Source organism: Dreissena polymorpha, chromosome 1, assembly GCF_020536995.1.
Source record: "Dreissena polymorpha isolate Duluth1 chromosome 1, UMN_Dpol_1.0, whole genome shotgun sequence".
Classification (NCBI taxonomy): Eukaryota; Metazoa; Mollusca; class Bivalvia; order Myida; family Dreissenidae; genus Dreissena; species Dreissena polymorpha.
In genome coordinates, this window is record NC_068355.1 from 106,894,569 (window position 1) to 106,919,771 (window position 25,203).

The window sequence follows — 25,203 nt, forward strand, 5'->3', positions numbered from 1 at the left end:
AAGAAGACGTCAAAATGGCTGCAACAATCAAGATGGCTGCTCTTTAAACCAAGATCATATCCAATCTCTTGCACGACGGTTACATTACATTCACCTCTGTGATGGGCTCAGAACGGACTATTTTTATGAAAGCGTCTCATTCATGTCATGATCATTCCAAGTGTTCATCATTGATGTTACATTATACTAAACGACGGTTACATTACATTCACTGCACTAAAGAAAACCATCTCATACCATAATATCTTATATCAGTCTTAATTCATAATTTTAAAATTGATATGGTGTTTTGATGTTAACAAACCTACATACATACATAAGTCGAAGCAATACCTAATGCCATTTAATAAAAAATATGTTCAATTGTTTACATTTGTGAAGTGCGTGGAATGATTCCATCTGCGTAAATGGGCAATCAAATAGTTCCAAAGAGTGGCATTAAAACTCGCACGATGTATCGTAAATTTAAAATCCCTATTTCATTATTTTACGCCTCTTATCCTAAAAAATCCAAATCAAATTTACTTTGAATGCATTTGTTCGGTTTTGCCCAGTTTCTGGGCAATATGGCATGCTGAGCCTTTCGCAGAGGTGTATGTGATAGCAAGGAACGACAACTCTGCGTGGAGATTGGGTCATATCCTCGATTACAGTAAATTCGCGACCTTAACATTTTATGTCAATATTTAAATCGTAACATATAAATAACAGCAATAACAAACACTAACCCTTTAAAATAAACACATCCCTCGCTGATGTGTTCCAATATAAAATCAACACTCTGTTTTTATGAGTCTTAAATATATTCTTTGTTTCTTTCAGTGTAAAGCGTCAGCCAATTTGTTTTGCTACCCTTGCTTTGCGGGTATGACGTCATACAACAATTCATAGAAAGTTTGAGCAATTAGGCCAAATTAACTTATTGTAAACAGGAAACGCTGGTTTCTGGTGCTTATGCAAACTATTACAAAAGTCCAACAAGTAATAACAATTAAATATTTGCATATGTACATTGTTAATTGCCTTATAACATTTCTCCCGTTTCTTTACCACTCTGACAGGGCTGCAGTAAGTCAAATGGGTCCGATGCAGACATGGTCTGCCATTTCTCTGTATATTTTGGAAGCTTTAAGGACGAACACATTCTCTACATTAGCAGGTGTGTAAGCATTTATCAAGACAGTGGGCGAATAAAGTCTATACTTCTTCAGACAAGGCTTAGGGATGGTCTTAAAAACAAAGTAGACAAAGAAAAATCTGCTTAATTTTCAAGTTCTAACAAACGCACAATAAAACTTTTTTGGCCTCATTCGTGATACGAGCGTAACAGTGCCATATATGGAAGTCGTACTACAACAATAGACGACAACTAAAAATCATGATATTTTATTTTCACACAAAATATATTAAATTCAATTATCGGATATAATTGATGTTGAGAAAATGTGGTTTTTAGGCTAATCTATTTTACTTCATAAATTTTACCTGTCTTAAACGCATTATTTTTCAAAAAGCTTTAAACGTTCCAATTGAGTAAACATTCATTAATATTTTCCCACGATCGCGCATGCGCACAAACAAATATCATTCCCGGTAACGTGACATAAACAAAATCCGCGAATCTAGGGTATATAACAAGTGTCCGATTAAATTATTTCATATGGATAGTATAGTATGCTTTTCAAATTCTTCGATTTGGGTTTTTACCAATTTCTTTGCTTGATTACCATAAGCAGACATTGGTTTTATTTCTGCAATCAAAATTATCACGAGACTAACTGGATGGATGTTTGATTGGATACAACGGATCAAAATATTATTTCAACTTTCTCCGAATACTTGCTATATGCTTAGTATGTGTACTAATCCTTGCCCGCTTTCTTCTATGTGTTGTTTATCAGCGTCCGCTAAATATGTGCTGCTCCTTTCTTTCAGAACTTTCTTCCAACCTGCTGCAAACATGCAGAAGTAAACTCCAAATCTTGAGAGTTTCAAGTTAAAGTAATGAACCTATAATCCCCTTTTACCATGGCAATATCTAAAAAGTTGTTTCTTTGAACATGTCGCAACATATGGCATTCCATACTACCGGCACATGTCTCTTGACATGTTCATCATTTAAGAAACGTTTATCTACACATTCAGACATTTTCTCAATTTGGAAAATAGAGACCGTATCTCGCGTAGTTTGGTGTGCATAAGCAGCGGCCAATCACCATATATCCCTATCAATAAATACATTATTCATTTCAGATACTTTATATTTGGAACAACGTTCAAAGCAATGTCCCAATCATCATCGTATTGAGCGCTGACTAGTTTGATCAGGTTTGGTGCATACTTGTTTAAACAGCAACATGTGGGCAATATCAAGCGACTTTTAAACAGCCGTACTTCACCGAAGTAGTCTTAGATCGTATTAATCAGTCGTTTACGTTTTAACTTTACATCACCAAACTAAAGACACGTATCATAGATCATATCAAACTCCAACGTATTTTGACTGAAAGAATAATAGTGAAGTTAAAAACAATTGACGTAACAAATCTGTAAACACTTTTCACATTATCGATGGGAAGTAACTTGTGATAACTTTATGTTACTTTATCAGGGAGATAATCAATAATTATAATTAGTTAAATTATGTTATCCATGCTCCAGCAACTCGATGTTATCTATTATCTCTTTTTTTAAATTTCAAATAAGTAATTAAGAAGTAATTAAGTACTTCATGCCCTTCTTCATCTGCTTTGGCCTCCACTGCATCAGGTTTTTTGTACGGTAACTTGGGTTGAAATGTTCTTACTAAGTGTGTAGCACTTCTCTTAATAAGCACGTTTCTCTCTTAAGAGTTACCTCATTTCATTTTTAAGAAAATCTTATTGTTGGCCCTTTGCTCCTCCCCTGTTTACCAAGTAAAACTTCACTGACATTTTCGCTTAGTGACTTTGGAATTCCATGTGCGATTTCTGAAACATCTTTAACTACATTTTTTGTCACGACGATTGGCTGTTCTTCTTATGAACAAATTATTTCATACCTGCATTAGGTTTCTGGGCAGCTCTTCCAATTGACCTTGCCTTTTCAACGCCGGTGTAAGAAATTTAAACAGTGTTTGTTAGGCTCCCCTGAAACTCTTACAATACCACTGGATAATGTTGTCGATTTTGACTAAACACGTATAATCTTCCACAGGATCATGTTGACAAGTGCTATAATACCAATGCTCACCAACACAACATGCAAAGGCTTTGTTGCAACCTATTTCTTACAATCTTCACAATTGTATCGATTGTTCTTCTTTCCAGGCGTGCTGAACACATTTTGTTTCACAACACATGCGGTTACCAACAACAATGATATCCTAAAAATACGATTTCGTTTTAAAAACCGCACGACCAATTCATTATCGGTAAACTTCAATTAGCAAAAAAAAAACACCTTAAGAATTAACTTTGCAGAGGCCCTTCATACCACATCCATTTATTTAGAAGAAGGCATTTGAAATTAAGTTATGTTTCAAAACGTCAATTAAAGATAAGGATCGAAACATAACAAAAAGGAGCATAATAAATTATTTTGATTCAAGCGTATTCAGCATGCATACACATCAAGAACAGGCGTTTTAAGTAAAATACAAAACACACAATATTTCGCCGATATCTTTATTTAAATACACAGGGAAAAACTGTTCGCGTGAGAATGCCACATTGATGAAGTTCACACATAATGACCAGATGATAACATTATTCAACAATTGTTTTCTTTGTGGAAGAATATACGCATATTATATTACATATATATTACATGTCCTCGTATTTTAAAGCTTCTAAAGCAAAAGATCTTGGACCTATGCAACAAAAGAAGAAAGCTGAGATATGAGAAGTACACAAGCCTGTATTCTAGTGAAAATTACCAGAAAGCGAATAAGGAGGTAAAGAAGAAGATGAACGAGGCCAATTAGGAATGGTTTACGGAACAATGTATCATCATCGACAAATAGATGACCGCAGGCAGCAGTAAGAAGGCTTACAGAACCCTCAAGACCCTCACGAAGTCCAGTCAGCCCAAGACAAGTGTTATATCAGACGCTAACGGTAATCTCTTTACCGAGAGTATCGCAGTTCTAAACATGTGGACTGAATACTGCAGTGACCTCTACAACTAACCGCTTTAACAAGACTCTAGTATTTTTCAGAACGATCACAGACCAGAAGAGGACGACGAAAGTCCGTCTATACTTAAGGCACAGGTGGAGAAGGCAGTGTGTAGTCTTTATGCAGGAAAATCTCCGGGAGTGGACAACGTCCATCAGAGCATATTAAGCAAGGATGGGAAAGACAACGACTGCAGCAATAACGATACTTTCCCAAAAGAATTGAGAGAAAAAGAAAGGGCCCAAGGGGTGGACCCAGTCACTTGTCATATCCCTACACCCAAAAGGCAACCTCAAATCTACCATCAACGCCATCAGTCATTCCAGCAAAAACATGCTGTCATCATCTTTAATCGATTGCAAAGTAAGGCCAAGGAACTGCTTACCAAAGAGCAAGCTGCATTCAGAGCTGGGCGGAGCACAGTGGAACAGATCTTCATTTGCAGAATCATTATTGAGAAAAACCTGCAACATCCACGCGAGTTTTCTACAACTATGTTGACTTTAAGAAAGCTTTCGACCGAGTGTGGTATATTATGAGAGGATTCAACATTGACGAATGACTGATGCAAGTAATTCAAGAATTCTAAGGAAACGCAAGCAGCGCAGTACTTCTCAACGGACAGAAGAGGGCTTTCTTCAGGACATCAGTGGGCGTCCGTTATGCTTGTCTTCTCTCTCCCGTCCTGTTCAATCATAAGATAGAAAACATAATGGAGGAGACTCTCCATGACCACCGCACCACTATTTCCATCGGTGGAAGACCCATCTCAAACTTGAGATTTGCTAATGACATTGACCTTATGGATGGTACCAGCAGGGAACTTTAAGAGCAGGAAAGAGCAGAAGCATACATGATGGATGTCAGATCGGAGAAGTCGAAAATCATGGTGAACAGACCGACCAACACCTGTGACAAGATCACCATGAACGGCGAGAAGCTAGAAGAAGTGACAAGCTTCAAGTATTTAGGCGGAACCCTATCCAAGGATGCTGCCAGTACTGCTGAGGACCGAATTTGAATTGCCATGGCGACCGCAGCAATTGCCAGACTGAGAAGATTTTTTACAAGCAGTTTTATCAGCTTCGCCAACAAGTAAAGGCTCTAAAAGTTGCTTATAGTCTCCAAATTACGCTACTACTGCGAGACCTGGACCCTTAACGCGGAGAAAACATGCAGGATAAATGCAGTTGCACATTAATGTCTCCGAAGACAGCCACGCATCTCCAATACGGAGCATAAGACCAACAAGTATGTCCGATACATGACTGCAACACTTGTTGATCCACAAGAGCCCCTACTGGCGACCGTTAAACGTCGAAAGATGCCGTTCGTTTGGACAAGTCACCAGGCATGACTCTTTGTGCAAGACTGTTCCCCATGGCACGCTAGATGGCGGTAGACGTCGAGGTCGTCAGAAAAAAAGCTGGATGGACAATGTTAAAGAGTGGACATTCCTTCACATGGATGAATAACTCTCAGCAGCATACAACAGACCTGCCTGGAGGAGGATTTCTGTATCGTCGTTCCTCAAAGACCAAACCGTTCAAGGGATTAATGATGATGATGATGATGATGATGATGATGATGATGATGATGATGATGATGATGATGATGATGATGATGATAAAAGTAAATCATGGCTATTTTTCTAATCATTATTTTGTTTGATAGTTACACAGTTCGCTAAACGTGTATTATTTGTACGGGGTGTGAAATACTTATAATATAATGCATCCCTAACATTTGCATAATAAGGTCATTTAATAACGAAGAGGTGATGTTCACCATCGATGTCAGTTAGGTTGCATAACACGTTTGTTGTGATCTCTAAAAATCAAGACTAAGATTTCTATAATGAATATTGTTTTAATAACAGAAAGAAAAAAATAAAAATATATTTATTTTGTTTATACCTTTTAACTTAAACATTTGATCCCGAAATATGGCCAAGTTTTGTTCCTATGGACATGATCTTAACGAACTGTTTTGAGGATCAAATTACGAATTTACATAATTATACAAATAATTTTACATTACAGTTTCACTTAATAATGTTTGTTAACGTCATTTGACGAATATGTGTATATAAATCATATAATGCCTTGTCTTGTCAAATTGGAAAACACATGCAAGACTACTATCCGTTGACGTATACCAAGAATCAGTGCATGTATTTGAAATTTTATTACATCAGCAACTGACGATTACGAAAACGGCAGCAATTTCACCTAATGGTTATTGGCTTGCAGGAGATATTGAACTAATAATTTGCAAAATTGTATTAAGGAATGATTTATCAAATGCGAATGCTTTTGGTATATAATGACAGTGTACATGTAACACTGTCCGGCTTTCTTTCTGACCCCCCCCCCCCCCCTGATAAATCTAATCAGCATTCAAATTGTGATTCAAGAATATAAACATGCGTTACTGTATATGGATGTGATTTGAGTTCTCGTTTCAACGTAAGACACTACACAAGTAATATTATATTTACAGAATATATCAAAGAACATGCACAAGCACATCCCCGATGATAATGGTTGCTCTATGTGAACTGACAAGGATGGTATTTTAGCCTCTTGCCTTCTATATTTGTTACATAATGGTATCAGTTCACGGCCAAACATAAAAGTACTTTTTCGTCCGTCTTTCCGTCATTTTATTTTCCAGACTTTTTTCAAAGCTTTAAGATATTGATGCGATATTTGGTGTGTGAGTACTTGGTTCATGATTTACAGATGAAGCAGTAGTTTGGTTCCGGTCCATTGATTAGCGAAGGTATGGGCCTTGGACTTATACAACGAAACTTACCGGTTCTAATTAAAAACGATTATCCAAATACCTCTCTAATTCTTTTCTGTTTTCAATAAATTATAACGTCAGCAATTTTAAGCCCTACGAATTACAGTATCAGTTGTTTCCCTTCGCTGCTTCTCTTTCCTGGCCATTCAAAAGACGTCTCACATAAATTATCAACCATCGATAGATGAAGCATTCAGGATCATAAGGGGTTATTGACATGATCGGGGATGTAGGCACAATGTGATAAGAAAACATTTCCTAGGGGCTTATCGCCGCTTGCGAGTGAATTAGCGCTAATCCCCTTGTTTATCAGGGACAAGTAAACACATCTGCTCTTTTGAGGAAAAGTGCCATGTGGGCCCTTTCATAAGAGAAAAATGTGGGCCCATATTAAAAACAAATCCTAACTCGACAGCCAGCTTTTTTTGCTAAAACTTCTGTGTGAATATATATGAGTGTTTGCATTACATAAATGTTGCACTAAACGCATGCTGCTTCCCTTCGACAATTTGTTTTTATCGTATGTATGTATGTTATATAAAGATAAATCATTGACACAAACATGTATGAATTATGTCAACTTAGTACATAACCGAAGTTTGAAACACCAAATCTATATCCCTCCACTTTTAAAAGGGGGGGGGGGGATATCAACGTATTATACAGAAGACATATTACTTCTGTAAAACATTAATTAGTTTTATAAAGAATGTTTTTTCAATATCCCAGATGCGTATGGAAAACAACGGTTCACCCTTTAATCTTGAAAAATAATCTTTACCCCTCAAAGGTTTTTATTATTTTAATGACACGTACAATTATCACGACAAAACCTAACATACTGTTATCGTGCATGGGTTATAGCGTTATTCAGCATGATCGTGCAGAAACCTGTATGTTCTGTATATGTTCAAGGTAGGCTGGGAGCTAGTCTGCTACATGGAAACTAACGGCACGAGCTCCAATCGTGAAACCACGTGATGATATGCGGTTTAAGTCTTTAGGTCATAATTTGAGGTTTTGAAATTGTGATATTTTCCCTTTATCTTCTTTTATTTTAATGTCAGTGTAGTCCATTAACTTACAACAGCACAACGATACTTATGTATGGGTGGTGTTACACCAACCTTATTAAAAATAAATAAATAGCTATTAACAGCTAGGGGACGTAACCGTTGCAAGTGGTTTCGGTTTCCTGTCTCATTTGTTACTTCCCCTGAGTATCAAGCTCGTTCACATGCCAGTAGGTTCGCATTCGCCCCTTTCCCTGAAAATATATGGAATATGGTTATTATTTAACGAGCAAAAGAGTTTGTTTATTAATATTAATATTGTTTTACGCAGGGTTAAGAACAATTATTTTACAGATGGAAGAAATTTTGAAACATTCAAACAGGTGAAACATTCATTCAGTCGTTCGTTCGTTCTTTCGTTTATTCCTTCATTAATTGGTTCATTTATTTAATACAACATGGTCAATTTTTAAAACAAACGAACAAATACTATTTTTCAAAACCAGAAAAGCAGAAAAAGCACCTATTGAGATTTACGTGAACACTATGTTTTCAGGTAAAGAATTCTAACTATGTTTGCATTAGAAGTTAAATTACATATGCACGAATAATACAGTATTATACATCAAATGGACGATTTCGTTTTTATCGGCGGTGTATTATTAATGAAAAAAAATATTCGGCAATACGCTACCGTTAACATTTTTTTTATTTTACAGTTCGCATTTCCGTTCTCGAATGGGTTATTCATTGGAATCATAATGCGATGATAGATATCAAAAACATTAACACAAGTGCTACGTTACCTTGACCTCGATCATTCCTCGCTCTTCTATTGTGAAGGAAGCCGATGACAAAAGGCCCATAGGTGCCTCACTGATATGTATGTTCATGGCTGTAAAGACACTCATTCAGGTAGATTATACGAGAATCAATAATAAGTAGTGGAGGAAATTGTATGTGTTTTATTATTTACGTAGCGCCACCCCACATAAATAAAACTTTACCCATAATTTAAAGCAAACAGCTGGTGTATATCTGATGCGTATTGATATTGTTTAGGACTGCATACATCTATTAATACACACCTAAAATTGTTTTATGTCTATACACTTGTTGATAACTAAATGTTCGGAATGAGTCTTGTTTTGTATCGAATGGCATACTACTACTACTACTACTACTACTACTACTACTACTACTACTACTACTACTACTACTACTACTACTACTACTACTACTACCACTACCACTACCACTACTACTACTAGTTCTACTACTACTACTACTACTACTACTGCTGCTGCTGCTGCTGCTGCTGCTGCTACTACTACTACTACTACTACTACTACTACTACTACTACTACTACTACTACTACTACTACTACTACTACTACTTCTTATACTACTATTACTACTATTACTACTACTACTACTACTACTACTACTACTACTACTACTACTACTACTACTACTACTACTACTACTACTTCTAATTATGCTGGTAATTCTTCTACTTCTTCTTCGTCGATTGCTTCTACTACTACTACTATTAGAAATTCCCAGTTGTTCAATGTCCTTACATAAGTTCGTACGGTATCAAATACTTATATTGCGTATTTTACATCAGCAACAAAAGTTACTTCAAATGACATATCACGGATCGGCTCGTGCTGAAATGTTACAAATTAATATAACAATATATATCAGATATCAACTCTTTAACAAGATTTTAAATGCAGTAAAAGAAATGCAGATTGAATTATCTTAATAGTTAATGCACATGCCAATGTCCATATAGTACGTGATTGTCGTTTACTATACTACTATACTGTTTATATTTTGAATAAAACAATGGGTTATTATTCATATCCATAAACAACAATCATATCATTTTCGATACAAAATATAGTTCGAATTGTTACAACTATGAAAACAGAACTGTTTGTTTGATATTTAATAGTTTTACATTCGTATTTTTAAGGTCGTTATAATGCCTTTATTCTCAAGGTAAACCCTAGTTTATGAGAGAAAAGTGTAGTTATTCCCCAATGAAAGTATAATCGAAAAATGGTAGTTTATAAAAATAATGTTGATGGAGTATCTGTATTTACTTACTGGAAATTTTAAAATATTTCTGGAGCTTGACAATACTATTGATTTATTGGCTAAACACATTTGGGAATCATACGTTGGCGGTTTCTGACTTAAGCTATACCTGACAAAATGATTGATTGATTTGATTGATTGATTGATTTCAATATATAATTGCATAATACATGACAATATAAGCATAACACACACACATGTACTTCAATTTTGATTTGAGCACCTTCATCAAGTCACTATTAAGAAAGACAACTATAAATAACACAAAACATCTATACTGCACCTAGTTTGAGATTATTCAGTATTAAAATATTAAAACTTAGTGCCTGTAACTATTCTAAAATAATGCCGAGAACGACATGCATTTAGATTTCAAAGCTTGTAAAAATAAAGTGACAACAAGCAATTAACAATCAATCCGAGCAACCTACAGACACACAAAAGATTAATTAAAAGTAAATAAAAAAAATGGTTAAGAATCAAGTAATAAAATGTTCCTTAGTACTGAACTTGAAGGTATTATATATTGCAGAGTTTCTAGTATTCTGTGGTAAATTATTCCACAAAGTGCATCCCCTATAGGCAAATGTCATTTTACTAAACCATTTTACCTTAGGCATGGTGTAACGGCTACACTCTATAAAGTAGAAGGGATTCTCGTCCCATTTAACAGAGTCTGTACATTTAAGAGCCTTTGCTATGAACCTAGTTTTGTGTTTATGAACAGAGCTAGCTAAGGTAATATGTTCCTTCATATATAATGGAGAAGATTGAGTATTGATATTAAAGACATGGCAAATGGTTGTAAGGGCAACTCTTCTAGCCACATGTAACCAATTTAACAAGGCAAATGATTCGATTACAAATACTACCAAATAAATAATAATTGCAAAACATATATTATGCATAATAAAAACATCCTAATCAAAGATACAAAAGTAATACATGTAAACAATCTGAATTATATTACCTATATACCTGTATATTTTAAATAAAACTTTTGCTTCGTAAGTGGAAATTGACTTGTTTAAATTAAAAAAAATGTCGGTCGTTTTTCTCAAATGAACCTATGGATTGCGATTGATAATGGGAATCATTTCAAATCGGAAAAGATATGCGTGACACTCATAGAAAATGCCTTTTAGGACCACATATTTAGAAAGTGCGAGTAAGAGAGTGTAAGTGATGTCAGATTATTATTCAGTAGAACCTATTAATGATCCTATTTACATATATTGCGATATCGAAATTTTCATTTACAGACACATATAATTACATAGAGTTGAATCTCGCCGAAACAGCATAGCAAACAGAATGGAGGGAATTTCTTTTCTTTTGAATGCAATGATAATATGACAAGACCACATAAATCGGGACTCCATAAGCATTCTGAGCGAAATAAAGGGGAGTAGAAAAAGGTGCAAAAAGTTGATTCAGTGTGACAAATCCGACTTTCTTTAAGGCTATCTCGAAACAGCCCCGATTGTGACAATCGAGGTTTAATGTTAAAAGTATAACCAGCCACTCATTTCTAAAATCCGACCTTTGCCGCTGGACTTCATGCGACTGGCAGTGTTCACGGTGTCCCCAAATAGACAGTACCTTGGCATCTTTCGTCCTACCACGCCTGCGCAGACAGGACCTGTGAGAGTAGTTGCACATTACTAATGAGCTTGACTTCTTGTTGGTATATTGAATGCAATCAAATAACTGTGTTACTTTATAAATTAAATTCCATAACTGCTAGAAGTTATACTTCATGGCTTAATAAAAGTGTACTTTTAAAACAATTTTCTTTATAATTCGGTATCCACAACCAATTTAAAATGAGTGTACTTTGTTCACAAGTTGATTTCAGTGCACTATTTACAAAATCTTCGAAATTTAGAATCTAACGAAGTAACAACAGTTTTGCAAGTACTTAAGTTAGTTAGCAATTGAAATATACAAAACAAATCCACGGATTGCTTTGTTTACAAGGATACGCGTAATAAACCAATAAATCCAGAAAAGCTCGGTTCATAGACATTAATGCTATAATGATATGCTTAACGTATTAGTTCAACCGGATTTTCGTTGGTTAGTCACGTTCACAATAGCGCACGACTATACAAACCATAATGTAATCCAATAGGCGCCCTTAGCGGTACTTCAGGTTGGTGACGAATCACAAACTGGCACACACTGTGGATTATTTCCAGTGACATCAGAGCAATCTGTCGCACATGCTCGTTACCGTTGCGTTCCGGAAGTCCGGAGGCAACCATGTACGTGTCGCCGATGGTTTCAACCTGTCGGTGAAGTTTCGTTATAATGAGCAATGAATTACAATGTTTGGGATTATGCATTAACCTGTATGTCGTATGATCACAAATACCTATAATTGTTTAACACAAACATTCTTTTTCCACAATATATGCGTTCCGTAACGTTAATCCATGTTAATCATACATCGATGCATTTTGGTCTTACCTTGTATACGTCGTAGTTTTCTATGATTGCATCGAAACATGTGTATAGGTCATTTAGCAAATCAACGACCTGAAATATATAAAACATATCTGCAATAACATCATCATCGACATTGAGCGTTGACAACCTCAATAGAAGGGACACAATCATCACTTTAGCACATACGTAAATATGTTTATAGACTATTGTTCGCTGACATATACATTAATGTAGTGTACAATGAACAATATTGATGCTCATTTTAAAATATCGGGTAATACGCGCGTTCAAATTAGCCTTACATATTTTCTTATTGTAGCAAAAGACATGTATTGTTAAAATAAAATGCCTGAACAATCGCAAAAACACTCCAAGAGCGAGGGATTATACATTATTAAGAACGAAAGGCTTCTTTATTTCGGAAGGTAACTGTAAAGTTTAATTGACGATGTTCGTTTTTGTGAGTTGTCAACTTTAATTGATATCCTTTTTAATTAGTATCCTATACATATCAATGATAATGAAATTGTCATAAATGTGTACGATATTTATAATATAATAAAAAATCCGTACAAACACGTTACTTTTGTTTATGTTTCTAATACTAAGCATGTTTCGGCCATTTACTTCATCAGTTGTATTAATGTAAACAAAAACACAGGATGTGACGTAAACTCTTACAGAAACATAACTTCGTTTGGCAGAAAATACAAAGATATAACACATAATAGTAAACAAATATTATTACAATATACAATGGGGGATCAGTACTGATCCACCAGCCTATTAGTAATAATATAATTTATAAAAAGACATTTATAGACAAACATCAAATTTATATGTGAATTATGCTTATGTTCTATATGTTATAAAGCAGTTTAATATGGAAATATGTGCTACCTAATTTACAGGTAAAAGCTTTTTTTATAACCATGTATTTTAATAAATATATGGACACTTTTGTGTTTAAAACATTATAACTGTTTCAATAAAAAAGTAATGCATCTAAAAAAAAATCGTATTTTTGGGTAGATGGAAAAAAGTGTTTCACATGTGCCAAGCTTTTAGATCTAATGCCTCATACTTGTGTGCTTACTCTGGAATTTAAAGATGATTCTGTGGCTATGGTGTAGTGGATATGGTGTCCGCTCAGCAATTACGAGGTCTCTGTATTGATCCCTTAAGTCGGAGTGTAAAATATCGGTTCGGTTTTAACAAGAAATCCTATTAATGCGCGAAGAAGACACATGAATATATAACGTTACACCTAAAGTAAATGTATTCGAGTTATTTTGTTTTGATTAAATAAAGAAATTTTTGCACTATTTTTCTTTAAAACCCTCCCCGTATATCAAAAATGTTATGCGTAAATAGGAATAAGGAACAGTTCCTTATTCCTCATGCGAATAAGGAATAAGGAACACGGAGCAAGGAACCTACTTACTCTCGATCCGGAATTACATACCCTACTTTGTTGAAACAGTTTAATTGACCTCGCTCAAGGCTTTCGTAGTATTATGTTTAATTAGCGACTAATTAAATTGAAAAGACCTTATAAAGTTACGTCAGTTTTAGTTTACATCATTTTACATATAAGCGCAATGTTCACGAAACAACGACCGATCAATCTAAATGATAATGTAAGCGGTGAAAAACTGAAGTCCGAGCATATTCAGCCCTGCGAAAACGCACATGGACAGTCATTAAACTGGACAAGATACTTCTTTAAGCCGTTCTTTGACATTAAACCAATTGACATTCACTCAAATCGGGCATGGCTTAAATAATATGTTTTACTTCGTTCACCGGACAATATACGGTATGAACTGCACGCGTGCGTACATATGTATACCAAATAAAGACAATGCATACAAACACTCCTGTCTTCAAATTTGTTTCTTTGGTCAAATGGTGGAAAGTAATGGGCTAGCCTTATGCAGTATCGCAGACAATCAAAAGTCATAAACGACATGCTGTGGCCACTATAAGGATGCGAGGTTATTCTTCAAATCTAAGATGCACTTTCAGAGTCATTACAAGCGCTTGCATGAACAAAAACTAGATGAAATGAATGTTAGCAAACATATTCTTTCACGAATTTCATTGCCGTATTGATATGTCATATTATTTTTGCTTGTTAGCTGGCCATCATAATTTTTCCGATTGTTCTAAAAACATGATCGCCAGGGGGGTGTGACAGTCTTTATTATATGAGTATAGAGAAACCTTGTGAACTCTCTAGAAGTCATGTTTTACCTAATCATCGTGAAACTTAGTCAAGACATTGGTTTATCGATATCTCAGACAAGTTGGAAAAGGTCTCAGATCGGTGAAAAACACACACTTTTTAGCTCACCTGATTGCTCAGGTGAGGTTTTAGGATCGGTCGTTGTCCGTCGTATGTCCGTCCGTCCACATTTGGTTTGTAAACACTCTAGCATTCACATTTCCCAAGCATTCTTAATCGAAGCTATATGGTTACAAGATCTCAGTCAAGTTTGATGAGCAAAATCGCATAATAAATGCCAGAATTATTGCCCTTAGAATGTCAATAATGATGATACTTGACCAGGATGTTTTTCTTGATGATATCAAGGCAAATTATGACATTGGTTCATGTGGGGTCAAAATCGTGGTCACAAGGTTCATATTTTACAAAAACCTTGTAATCACAAGTAAAATTAGCATTACTTGCAAATGTTTGCGTTGCAAAGAAAACATGCAAATTGACAGTATTCAATCGGAATTAATCATATGCTCACACTGCAAAAGTAAACAGAAGAGAACCAATCTTATATGCTCTAGAGTACTGAATTTTCAACTAAGCAATAAACAAGGCCTTGTAAAAAAAGGGGTGAGCGAACTAGGGCCATCTTGGCCCTCTTGTTTTTAAACAAGTTCTGTTTTGATTATGGTGATTTCTTATGAAAAGCGTGTTAACAATTACTTAAGATTTTATAATACATGTATTGTTTTAATTAGTATTTAAGTGGCTTATAATCACCTCTGTTTTTCTCTGGAGTCACTCCTGTTGAAACATCTGACTCCAAGAGTATCTCGTATCTGTTAGAAAATTATTGATATTGAAAGAAACATATTTCTACAATTGATAAGCCATATTTAATGTATTTTTTTCCACAGAAATAAAATAAGGGAAATTTACAAAGTGTTATAATTTGCACAGTTGTCCATGTTGTACGAAACATCATCACACTAACTTGCCTTTATTAAAACGGAAGACGGACATAGTTTATCCAGCTTTGTGAACTTACAGTACGTTCCCGTTCGATATGCCACTAGAACATGGCTTCGTGGTGACAGCTGCAGGTGGGGAGCATTTCTGCACGCTGCAGGTGGCTGTTGAAGAAGATGGTTGACCCTCTTTTGGCGATCTGTTCTCCTTCTCGAATGTAGGCACATAATCACACAGTGATTCATAAGATTAAAACAAGCAACTGGTATAAGTTATTATTACTGAAATTCTTCACAATCAAGCCAGTTTTCTTAGCTTGTAGATTAATGGAATACAAATCCAGTGATCGCTGGTTCTATCCTCGGTTATTGCCAGGCCCGATTTATGCCAAGCCATACATTTTCGCTCGCTCTAGCATCATAACCCTGGCAGTAGACAATTTATTGACTGAATTACAGTTGCTGGGTGCACAGGGACATTTGATGTAAATGATGCCCGATTGTACAATAATTGACATTTATAAACATATAACTGAAATATCACACAAACGCTATGCAAATTACTTACTTTCCACACACCCCGGTATCCCGTTCAGTTCGTGGGGATTTCGATAGCGAAGAATACCGGCCACGATCTCTTCTTCAATGGAGAAGTCCCCCCTTCCTTGGCCAGTTGATCTGGAATCGTCGACTTTACTTCGCACTGAAATGAGATCTCATTTTGATACGCAATCGAATAGATATTTAATTGTAGTGTAATTGCGTTTCATTCATTTAAATTGACGTTATTAGCCTTTTAGCATAATCGGGCATTCCATGCTTTGGGAGAAACTCGACCGGTCCGGTATGGTGACCGCCAGCCGAACTCTGTACCGGTAGCGGGAATCGAACACTAGTTCGCCTAGGTGATAGTCCGAATTAATGAGGCGATTCCGACATGAGGCTGCATTATGTGTGGAATCAGTGCGTGTCCCAGCACTCTAAACTAGATCTACTTAGCCTAGACTAAGGAATACTGTGATCAATTGTGAATGATCAAACTACTTTTTTTTACTAAAACATTTTAACTATGATGTGAACTTATGCGGTGTGTGTGTGGGGGGGGGGGTGCATTTAACCTGGAGAAAACACCAACTGCCACCAACAAAAATCACATTTTCAGGGAGCGGGAATCGAGCCATTTATATTGAAAATTTAAAAAGGGCTTCGGCAAATGAAAATAATAATATAATGCAAGCGTATATATCCACGGTTTAAACTGGGTATAATTCACATGAAATATTTTAGGCATTTTGACATACAAAACATTTCATGAATTGGTTTTTATTTGTTTGGCCGTTTTCTTGATGTTTACCAAATGTCTCTTGTTGTCTTTTACTACATGTGGTTCTTCAACGAATATCTATTCGCTTAGCGTATTTATTTGATATTTGAAATTTAAATTGGAATTGTTTTTTTTGTTGCCATAGTCCCTCTAACAACCGCTATAATAACGCTATGAAGTTCATATATTTGCTTTGCATTGTCGCCATAAAAATTATTTCCAATAATACGATATTGCAATACGGCTTAGTTATGAATATACTGAATACACCCATTAATGTTATATGGGATGCTCCGTATACTGAATTTGGGACAGTACATTTTACAAATTTTAATTCGTTCATAACTTAAAATTAACGCGTATGTTATTCAATAGTATTAATATTTGATAACTATTAATGCATTACAAAATAAATTGTGTTGATAATACGATTAACAAAACTGATATGATAAAAAAAACTCATTACACATTCTCATGACATGCTGCGTAAACCGAAATAGTGAAATCAACCAATGAAATTGGACCGTGTGCAAAAGCGCGTCGTCACCCGCGAACTACCATTTCAGTTTAACCGTTCATAAGTGTGAGACGTTCATTTAAAATTGGAAACTATAAAAATTCCCAAGGCATGGGTGTTTTAGATGGATTTCAGTGCTATAGTAGATTTATATGCTTGAAACAATAGTGGTGATTATGACAAATGAGCTAACATGGGTGAAGATTTCAATATGCAATGGGACATATAGATCTACATGTCTCCATTTGCAATTGGTAACTGGATGAAATTTTCTTTTATGATTCAGAAATGGTGAACTCAAAACCGAATGATGACATCCAACCCTAGTTAACATGACAAAACTGGAACTTGTACTTGAAATATAGAAACAGTAATGTTAGTGAGATGCCGTAATTGGATGAATATGTTGAATTTACCAGGGATCGTTTTTCACACTTAACATGTAGACTAATCAATTTCTTTAGTGGGACAATTTGAAATTCGTTTGAATTATGAATTATGTAAGTGCCAAAGCAGCTTTGTACTCGTTCATGTACATGTTTCATTGAATGAAATGCGTACGTAGCCGTTTGTATAAAGCTTTGGGGAATTACATATTTGACTTCATTATGGATACAGTAGTTTCTTAAGTTAAGGAATGGACATAAACATGATGAAAGGTAAGTCCTTTCAAGTCTTTTATGTTGAATATTTGTTAATCGAGAACGGTGTGTTATGCAATAATTATAACATATTTCGCATGCAATTTGTCTTGTACGCCAGTAACTATGAAAATATCTGCAAATGCATTTTATTTCACTTTTTAATAACCTCGTTTGAAATGGATTTCACTTAGACGAAATGTGTACTGTATTGTGTCGCTTATATTGTAAAAAGCACATAACTTACCACTGTTCTTAGGAGTTCTTAAACGGATCTCCTCCACTCCCCGATTTTCTGAGCATACGCCTGACCTGTAATTTTTATATTTTAAAGTTTTATCAGCGTACGTACGAATGAGCAACTTGAAATGAATAAAATAGTTTCTTTTTGCGAACATTGAAAGATTTTTTCCGCATGTAATAAATCGTGGTTGTTTATAATTTTTTTGAGAAAATGAGAAATTAAAAGAATACTATAGTAGATCTCGACCGTGTAACAAATTACTCAAAATAAACCTCATTTATTATAAACAATCACTTATTACACAATATATCAATACATTAACTTTTGCAAAAATCAGAAACTTTACAAACGCCTTCAATTCCAGGGCGATCTTCTCCCAGCATAGCTTCTTTTTCAGCTTGCCTTGATTGGCCCCTTGAAATCTCTCAAAAATATCTTCCTGTGATTTGATAAGTTTTAAGGCAAAGACCTTTTCTGCCTTTGACCAATTTTGACAGCGTTTCTTGGTTTTTTCTTCGGCCATTTTGTTTTGTTTGTAAACAGACGACTTTTGGAAGAGTTCCGATAGTACTCAAAACTATCGGCAAGTTAATCGCATAAAATCGCTTAGCTAAACACTTCGCTCAGTTCGTTTAAGAAAACGGCTTAAGTTGCAGTACTTAGCTTAATCATTTAATGGGGTTTAAGTCTTAATTTAATCGTTATGAATTAAGAATTTTCGAGAATTCGGGACCTTATTCTAAAGTACAAAATCCTCAGAGATTCTTATAGAATGCAATGTAATTGACTACCTTTTAACATATCTATTACATGCACACAGGTGCAATACATTTTCAGGTATATATGGTTTGGCAAATTACACACATATGCGAAGTTTGTGTTTTAATGAGAAATTAATCATGCAAATTGGTAATCGACGCTTAAATAAACTGTAACATCAAAATGCCCAATTATGTCGACAACTTAATGACATAATTACAGTTTCATCAAAATATGCATCATATCTACGCTTATTTTGGCCTTTTACAAAGGTATCTGATATGATTTTTTTTAATTTTAGATTATTAGGTGTTGGGAGCAAAGACATATAACTCGGAATCCTTTCAGAATAGATATCCAGAATTGACACAAAAAACAGTATTTTATCAAGGTGTGGTAAACGTATGACACAAAATGAAACTAAATCTACTAAACAAGCTTTAGAATTACTTTCCTGTGCTCAATACGTCATCATGAACACGTCAATCGTCTTACATGAAATATAACCAAACGAAAGGGCAGTACCTTGTCATTCTCTTAATGTTTACCGACACTCTGATATATCCGAATATTCTTAAGGAATAAAAGCTTGCATTCATTTGACCCATTATAAGAACAGATATCTATAAGGGGCTTGACTTGAACAGTGTGTTATGCGTCCGTGCCCGTTTCACAGTATGTGCATAAAGCTGATAATATGTGAGAGTAATTTAAAACAAAAATTAAAACGCAAGCATAACTCGTCAACCTTTCACCGGTTTCTGACTAGTAAAATTCCAAATAAGAATGAACTTGCAAATAATAGTTGATGTTGACGTACCAATTAAACGACAAAAACAACAACACCAACAACAACATCAACAACACAATACAAATTATTATTGATATTAAACACAAAAGTAATATAAAAATTAATTTTACATTTTTCTTGCCTGAGTTAAAAGTTATGTACAGTTTTATTTTTAAAGACAAGGCATTATGTGTCCCGCTGATAAGACATGCAGTAAGTGAAAATAAAGGACATCCATGAAGTTCAATGAGACATTAAAAGCTCAATTGTGCGCGTTTATCTTGATGCAGAGTAAATCGAGACAGTTGGCACAACATTTAGTTCTTGTAACATTCGTCTGAAGGAGGAAAATGCGTTTGATCATTGTTTTATCTTTTGTTGTGTCCCAGTGTATCGTAAGTTATCGTAAGTTCATATTTTACTTCTGTTTTTCATATACACGTTGAAGCATAGGACTGAATACGGCAAAACGTTTTATGTCATAATTGACATTGTCAGCAGTTGATTAATATTATGGATATTAAAACATTACAACATGTATTATCTCGTAGTTCCTATGATCGCAGGATTCGAAATCGTCATCTTTACCGATACTTTCAAACAGCAATGATGCTTTTAAAATATAGCTGATATCATTGTTGGATGAAACCCTCCGATACCCCCAAAACCCGAATATAATCAATTACAAGATTTGTTGTTACACCAAGTAAGGTAAGACAATATATTTGGTACGTCATTAATCGAAGGAAAATGCCGAATAAAGTAAGTGTGACCAAATGCCTTGATCAACCTCAGAGATCAGCATCATGGCCTTACGAAGTAGCCACGGTGAAAATGAAGAAACGATAGCTGTTAAAAACTGTTGACCGGCGAGCAGGCTCGGATTACCTCTTGCATAACAATGAGGGAAGTTCTGAAAATCAAAGTATTGGTGGGGCGATTTTGCTCAAATTTTGTGGTCGTTAAAACACTTTACACCGTGACGCCAACCAATCACCTTTTTGAAGAAAACAGATGGAAGTAAGAAAGGATGAAAGGCTGTAAACATTTTATGATTTAGCTATTGTGGTAAAATGTAAATACTGCTTTTGAAAACAAGTCATTGTAGTATTTGCCAATTGATAGCTAAACTGCGAAGATATAACACACCCAGTTCTCCGTGTGTCAAAGTATAAAGGTCATCCATTCAGTATCAAGTAAGATACAGAAAATGTTAGTTTTTGAGCAATTGGATACTAAAGGTCAATGTCAACCAGGGGTCTAGCTAAAAAGTCAACAGAAAGGTCTTGTCCAAAAGGATGGTCTGTCAAAGAATTAAGTAAATCTATTCAATAATAGGGGAAAAAAGTATCATCCTACTTGGTACACGAACCCACGATACCGTGTTTATCAGCAAACTGCTCCACCGACTGAGCTAGCCTGGCAAACACAATCACCTCCGTAAAATGTATTATTAAAAAAAATCAAACACATTCCGATAGCTTTGGTATTCTATTTGGTCAAATTTTGCAACGGAAAATACCGATGTATTTCGTCACAGTGCTTTTTGTGGCGCATTAGTACTAACACCATGCGATCGGAGCAATTTTGTTTGCGAATGCAGAATCTGGAGATGCCAAAGTGGTTGGTTGCAGTAACGGACTTCTTTCGATGGTATATGTATATAATGTAACCTATGGGGCGAATTGCAGAAGGTATTCGCCCCAATTATAACATTTTAATACTATATTGAGTTATTTAATCATTATTGCGTGGAAATATTCATATTTGACCAAGCTGTGAGGCACTTTTGAGATTATGTACGCCACAAAAGACATTGCACTATGATTCGATATTTGCGTATAGTTATGCAATACAAACTGTGTTTATATCTATATTTTGTTCTGTTTTTATAAGATATGTTTCCATTGATTATAAGGATTTTGACAGGCCTTTATGTTGATCTAGCAGCTGATTTTTTTCAGAACAGAGCATGACTCGGTGTCCTGATGGGTGGGTCTACTTCCGCCAGTCTTGCTATCAGTTTGCGGATGAAATGAAATTCAGCTTGACAGAAGCGACGGTATTTTATCATACAATACATTCACATATATCGAATACAAAGATTAAAAAATAAGTTAATTATGCAAAGACATGCACAATCGAAACAGCAATAACTACATGTTAGTTTGGTAAAACAGATGTCAATATATTTAGAATTGTTTGTGTACATATCCGGTTGAACATCAAATCAATATGTTCGATAAAATTTAGTATATTTAATGTCATGTAATGTTATAATTTTAAAATCAATTCTCAGAAATTTAGTTTTATAACTTATTCGTTTTTTTAAAAACGCCATGCAATATTATTACACATAGGAATGCATACTCATTGAAACCAGTTCATACTGTAACTACATAATGTGATCGGTTTAATAACTATTTCGTTATATATAACTGATACTCGCTCTTGATAAATGGGGCTTCATGCATACGCGTAAGTTATCGTCTCTGTCTAGCATGAGCAGTCCGCACATACTAATCTGGGACGACACTTTCTGCTTCAACTGGATTTTCGCTCAAAAAGACTGTGTCGTTCTGGATTACCCTGTACTGCATATGCTTATATTGGTCGACTCTTAAATCTTTTGTAATGAGCCCCGTTTGTCCAGAGCAAGACTTATTACTATAAATGATTTTTGCAGCACCATTGTTCATCTCGACATGCTCATTTGGCCAAAGTGGAAAGCAAGGCTGAGGACCTATTCCTCCAAGATTTTGCTGGGCGTCTGTACAAACATGGTGAGCTTGCTCAATGTACTATCAATTCACCTCACAGGTGCATATCGACTTTAATGTTTATGCAAGCTTATATATTAAAGGAAGGTATTAAAACATACATCTTGAGAAATATAAGTTTTGTAAACATTAATTAATACACGCATGAATTTTAATATTTTTTTTAAAGGTTGCGCTGGTTACTATTTAAGCTGGCGCGGTTTATCAGAAGTTTAAGTAAAATGACCACCAAATTAGTACCTATATTCACCATTTATGTGCGAACCATTGGAAACGGTAATGTAGTGATGCGAATTTTCGATAATAGTGCGCCATTTAAGTAGACGTGCGTTCGAATCTCACTGGGACAAAAATACCCTTTGGCACTGTTTATTTATTCTCTTATTTTTTTTTATTTAATTGAATGGAGTATATTGCTACTCGATTATAAACTATTAAACCTATATGTGAAAACAGGGCATATGTACATTCGTGTGTATATTTAGGGGAAATATCGTGTATAGCCTTCTTACAGTTTATGTCGTTTGATAGCTGTACGTAAGGGCAGATACATAATATCTGTTTTCAGTTCCTGACCACACATTTGCCAATTCATTCTGGCTCGGTGGCACGGATTCGAACATAGAGGGTATCTGGACCTGGTACTCGGACGATTCTGACTTGGTACGACGTTTGCTTATTCTAATTTATCAATTTATTCACAACAAGCTACACATAAGTCATACACAAAATCAAACACAAAATCTGAACGTAATCAAATCAGTTTGTATCTCGCTTTGTGAGATCACGTCTAAATGCATTAGCCAAAAGGGTCGTCAGAGATTAGAAGGTGGAGTCCGCATAGGCTTATAAGGGACTATGCATTTTTCCGAATTTCCAAAGCAAGGTTCATTTTAATACTTATTGCTGTGTGCAGATATACACCAGCTGGCCTCAGGGTCACCCGGGCCCCACGGGCGATCACCAGGACTGTCTGATATTGTTCGCTCCTAACAACTACCAGTGGTACGATTTCGAGTGTGAAATACTTGCACACCCTTTGTGTGAGATCGAGTAAGTTATGTATAATCATTACATACAAAATGTTATATGCATATCATTTTAATGTGATTTAAAGACACGCTTGTGACTTTAAACGATGCATATGCTTCGAAAAAACAAATTAGATTGTTTCATTAAATGCTTAGCCTTTTAAGATGATTCGTGTTAAATTGATTTATAGGTAAATGAAACAATTTGCTTTTATTTGTTATTTGCATATAATAACAAGCTAACTCAATCCTTTATTGACAATTAAAAAAAGTCAATTGAAGATAAGACAAAATGGTAACGGTATATGTCATCACGAATATGTTTCGGAATCAAAGGGTTGTTACTCATACTATGAATGAAGAAGCGAAATACGTTTTGCATCCCCTTGAAAATAACATGTAAAGTTACTCCGTAAACCAAAGATTATATTATTAGTTTGCAACAGATTGCGTCCGTGAAACAAATACGTTATAGATTCCCGATTGTGCAAGCATATTGCACGCATAGTATTGTCCTAATGTCAGTTGTTGGATCATTTTATATGTGTATTATTTCCAGATTAAACGTAGAAGCCGCTGCTGTTGTTATAGGATAAAGATAGCAGAATATTGGTGAATGGAAAGATGTCATGGAATCCATCGTAAACAATATATTTGCGTTCACTCATTCAATTAAAAAAATGTCTAAAAATAAAACAGGTGAATTTTACAGTTGCTTCACCTGTTTACTTTTCTCGCTTACTATTGCTTCTATTGTCTTCTTTAAATTTCTTCTTAAATAACGGTTTTTCAAGCGATATAAACAACAGAGATTTAATGATATATTTAACTTGTTGAGCACATTTTAACATTATTTTTTTTAATGTTGAAAACGTCTTAAAGCGAATTTTTGTCAATACATATAAAAAATCTGAAAGTATCGAAAATGACGCGCAATGAAAATGCATATTTATACTTAAGAAAAAGAGTAGAAACACGTAAAAATGGAGAATAAGTGAAACAAAAGTGAGTCAATGTTTTAAAATCAACAGCAAAGATATAGCAACTGAAAAAATGGCTCAAATCTTAAATATCGCTCACTTTACAAAGACTATTTCGGACATGTCTGGAATGTGTTGCTACATGTAGCTGTAAACATTCGTGTTAACAAATTGAGCTTTTTATATGTAAACGGGGAGTTTAAAAGGATTTATCGACTTATATGTTGGTATGATAACAAGCCTATTTTGTTGCAAATAAAAGCAATGATATGTCTGCTTTTGAATATTCCAGCCGTCAAAGCTTGTTTGTAAGTGATAACTCTACAAGTTGTTTTTATCGTCATGTATCGCTTCACCGAAGCAAACATTCGGTATGGTTTTATATTATTTATTTTAAACAACGTGCT

General features: G+C 35.0%; 4 protein-coding genes across 6 annotated transcripts in view; 2 read left to right on the forward strand and 2 right to left on the reverse strand.

Annotated features, from left to right (window-relative positions):
• The window catches only part of LOC127865239 (E3 ubiquitin-protein ligase RNF185-like), a 422,044-nt gene that overhangs the window by 104,700 nt on the left and 292,141 nt on the right, over nt 1-25,203 (forward strand). The gene's annotated exons all lie outside the window — the stretch shown is intronic.
• LOC127843450 (atrial natriuretic peptide receptor 2-like) lies at nt 7,781-12,709 on the reverse strand. Its single transcript, XM_052373227.1, has 5 exons — nt 12,560-12,709; nt 12,204-12,378; nt 11,631-11,729; nt 8,785-8,873; nt 7,781-8,232 (listed from the first exon to the last, which is right to left on the reverse strand). The coding sequence occupies exons 1-5, from the start codon at nt 12,707-12,709 to the stop codon at nt 8,173-8,175; spliced, it is 573 nt and encodes a 190-aa protein (XP_052229187.1). The 3' UTR covers nt 7,781-8,172.
• On the reverse strand, nt 12,558-19,995 carry LOC127865244 (uncharacterized). 2 transcript variants are annotated; one of them, XM_052405281.1, is made up of 6 exons: nt 18,807-19,995; nt 18,460-18,524; nt 16,299-16,433; nt 15,811-15,941; nt 15,543-15,601; nt 12,558-12,628 (listed from the first exon to the last, which is right to left on the reverse strand). In XM_052405281.1, exons 1-4 carry the CDS (start codon nt 18,977-18,979, stop codon nt 15,835-15,837), a joined length of 480 nt encoding a protein of 159 aa, XP_052261241.1. In that variant the 5' UTR covers nt 18,980-19,995; the 3' UTR covers nt 12,558-12,628; nt 15,543-15,601; nt 15,811-15,834. The 2 variants fall into 2 exon arrangements, with proteins under 2 accessions (XP_052261241.1, XP_052261242.1); XM_052405282.1 differs by having other exon boundaries at nt 15,811-15,938; nt 18,807-19,991.
• LOC127865242 (perlucin-like) lies at nt 20,229-24,525 on the forward strand. Of its 2 annotated transcripts, none has more exons than XM_052405280.1 (6): nt 20,229-20,400; nt 21,970-22,067; nt 22,692-22,788; nt 23,354-23,448; nt 23,702-23,838; nt 24,376-24,525. In XM_052405280.1, exons 2-6 carry the CDS (start codon nt 21,978-21,980, stop codon nt 24,410-24,412), a joined length of 456 nt encoding a protein of 151 aa, XP_052261240.1. In that variant the 5' UTR covers nt 20,229-20,400; nt 21,970-21,977; the 3' UTR covers nt 24,413-24,525. The 2 variants fall into 2 exon arrangements, with proteins under 2 accessions (XP_052261240.1, XP_052261239.1); XM_052405279.1 differs by having other exon boundaries at nt 20,234-20,410.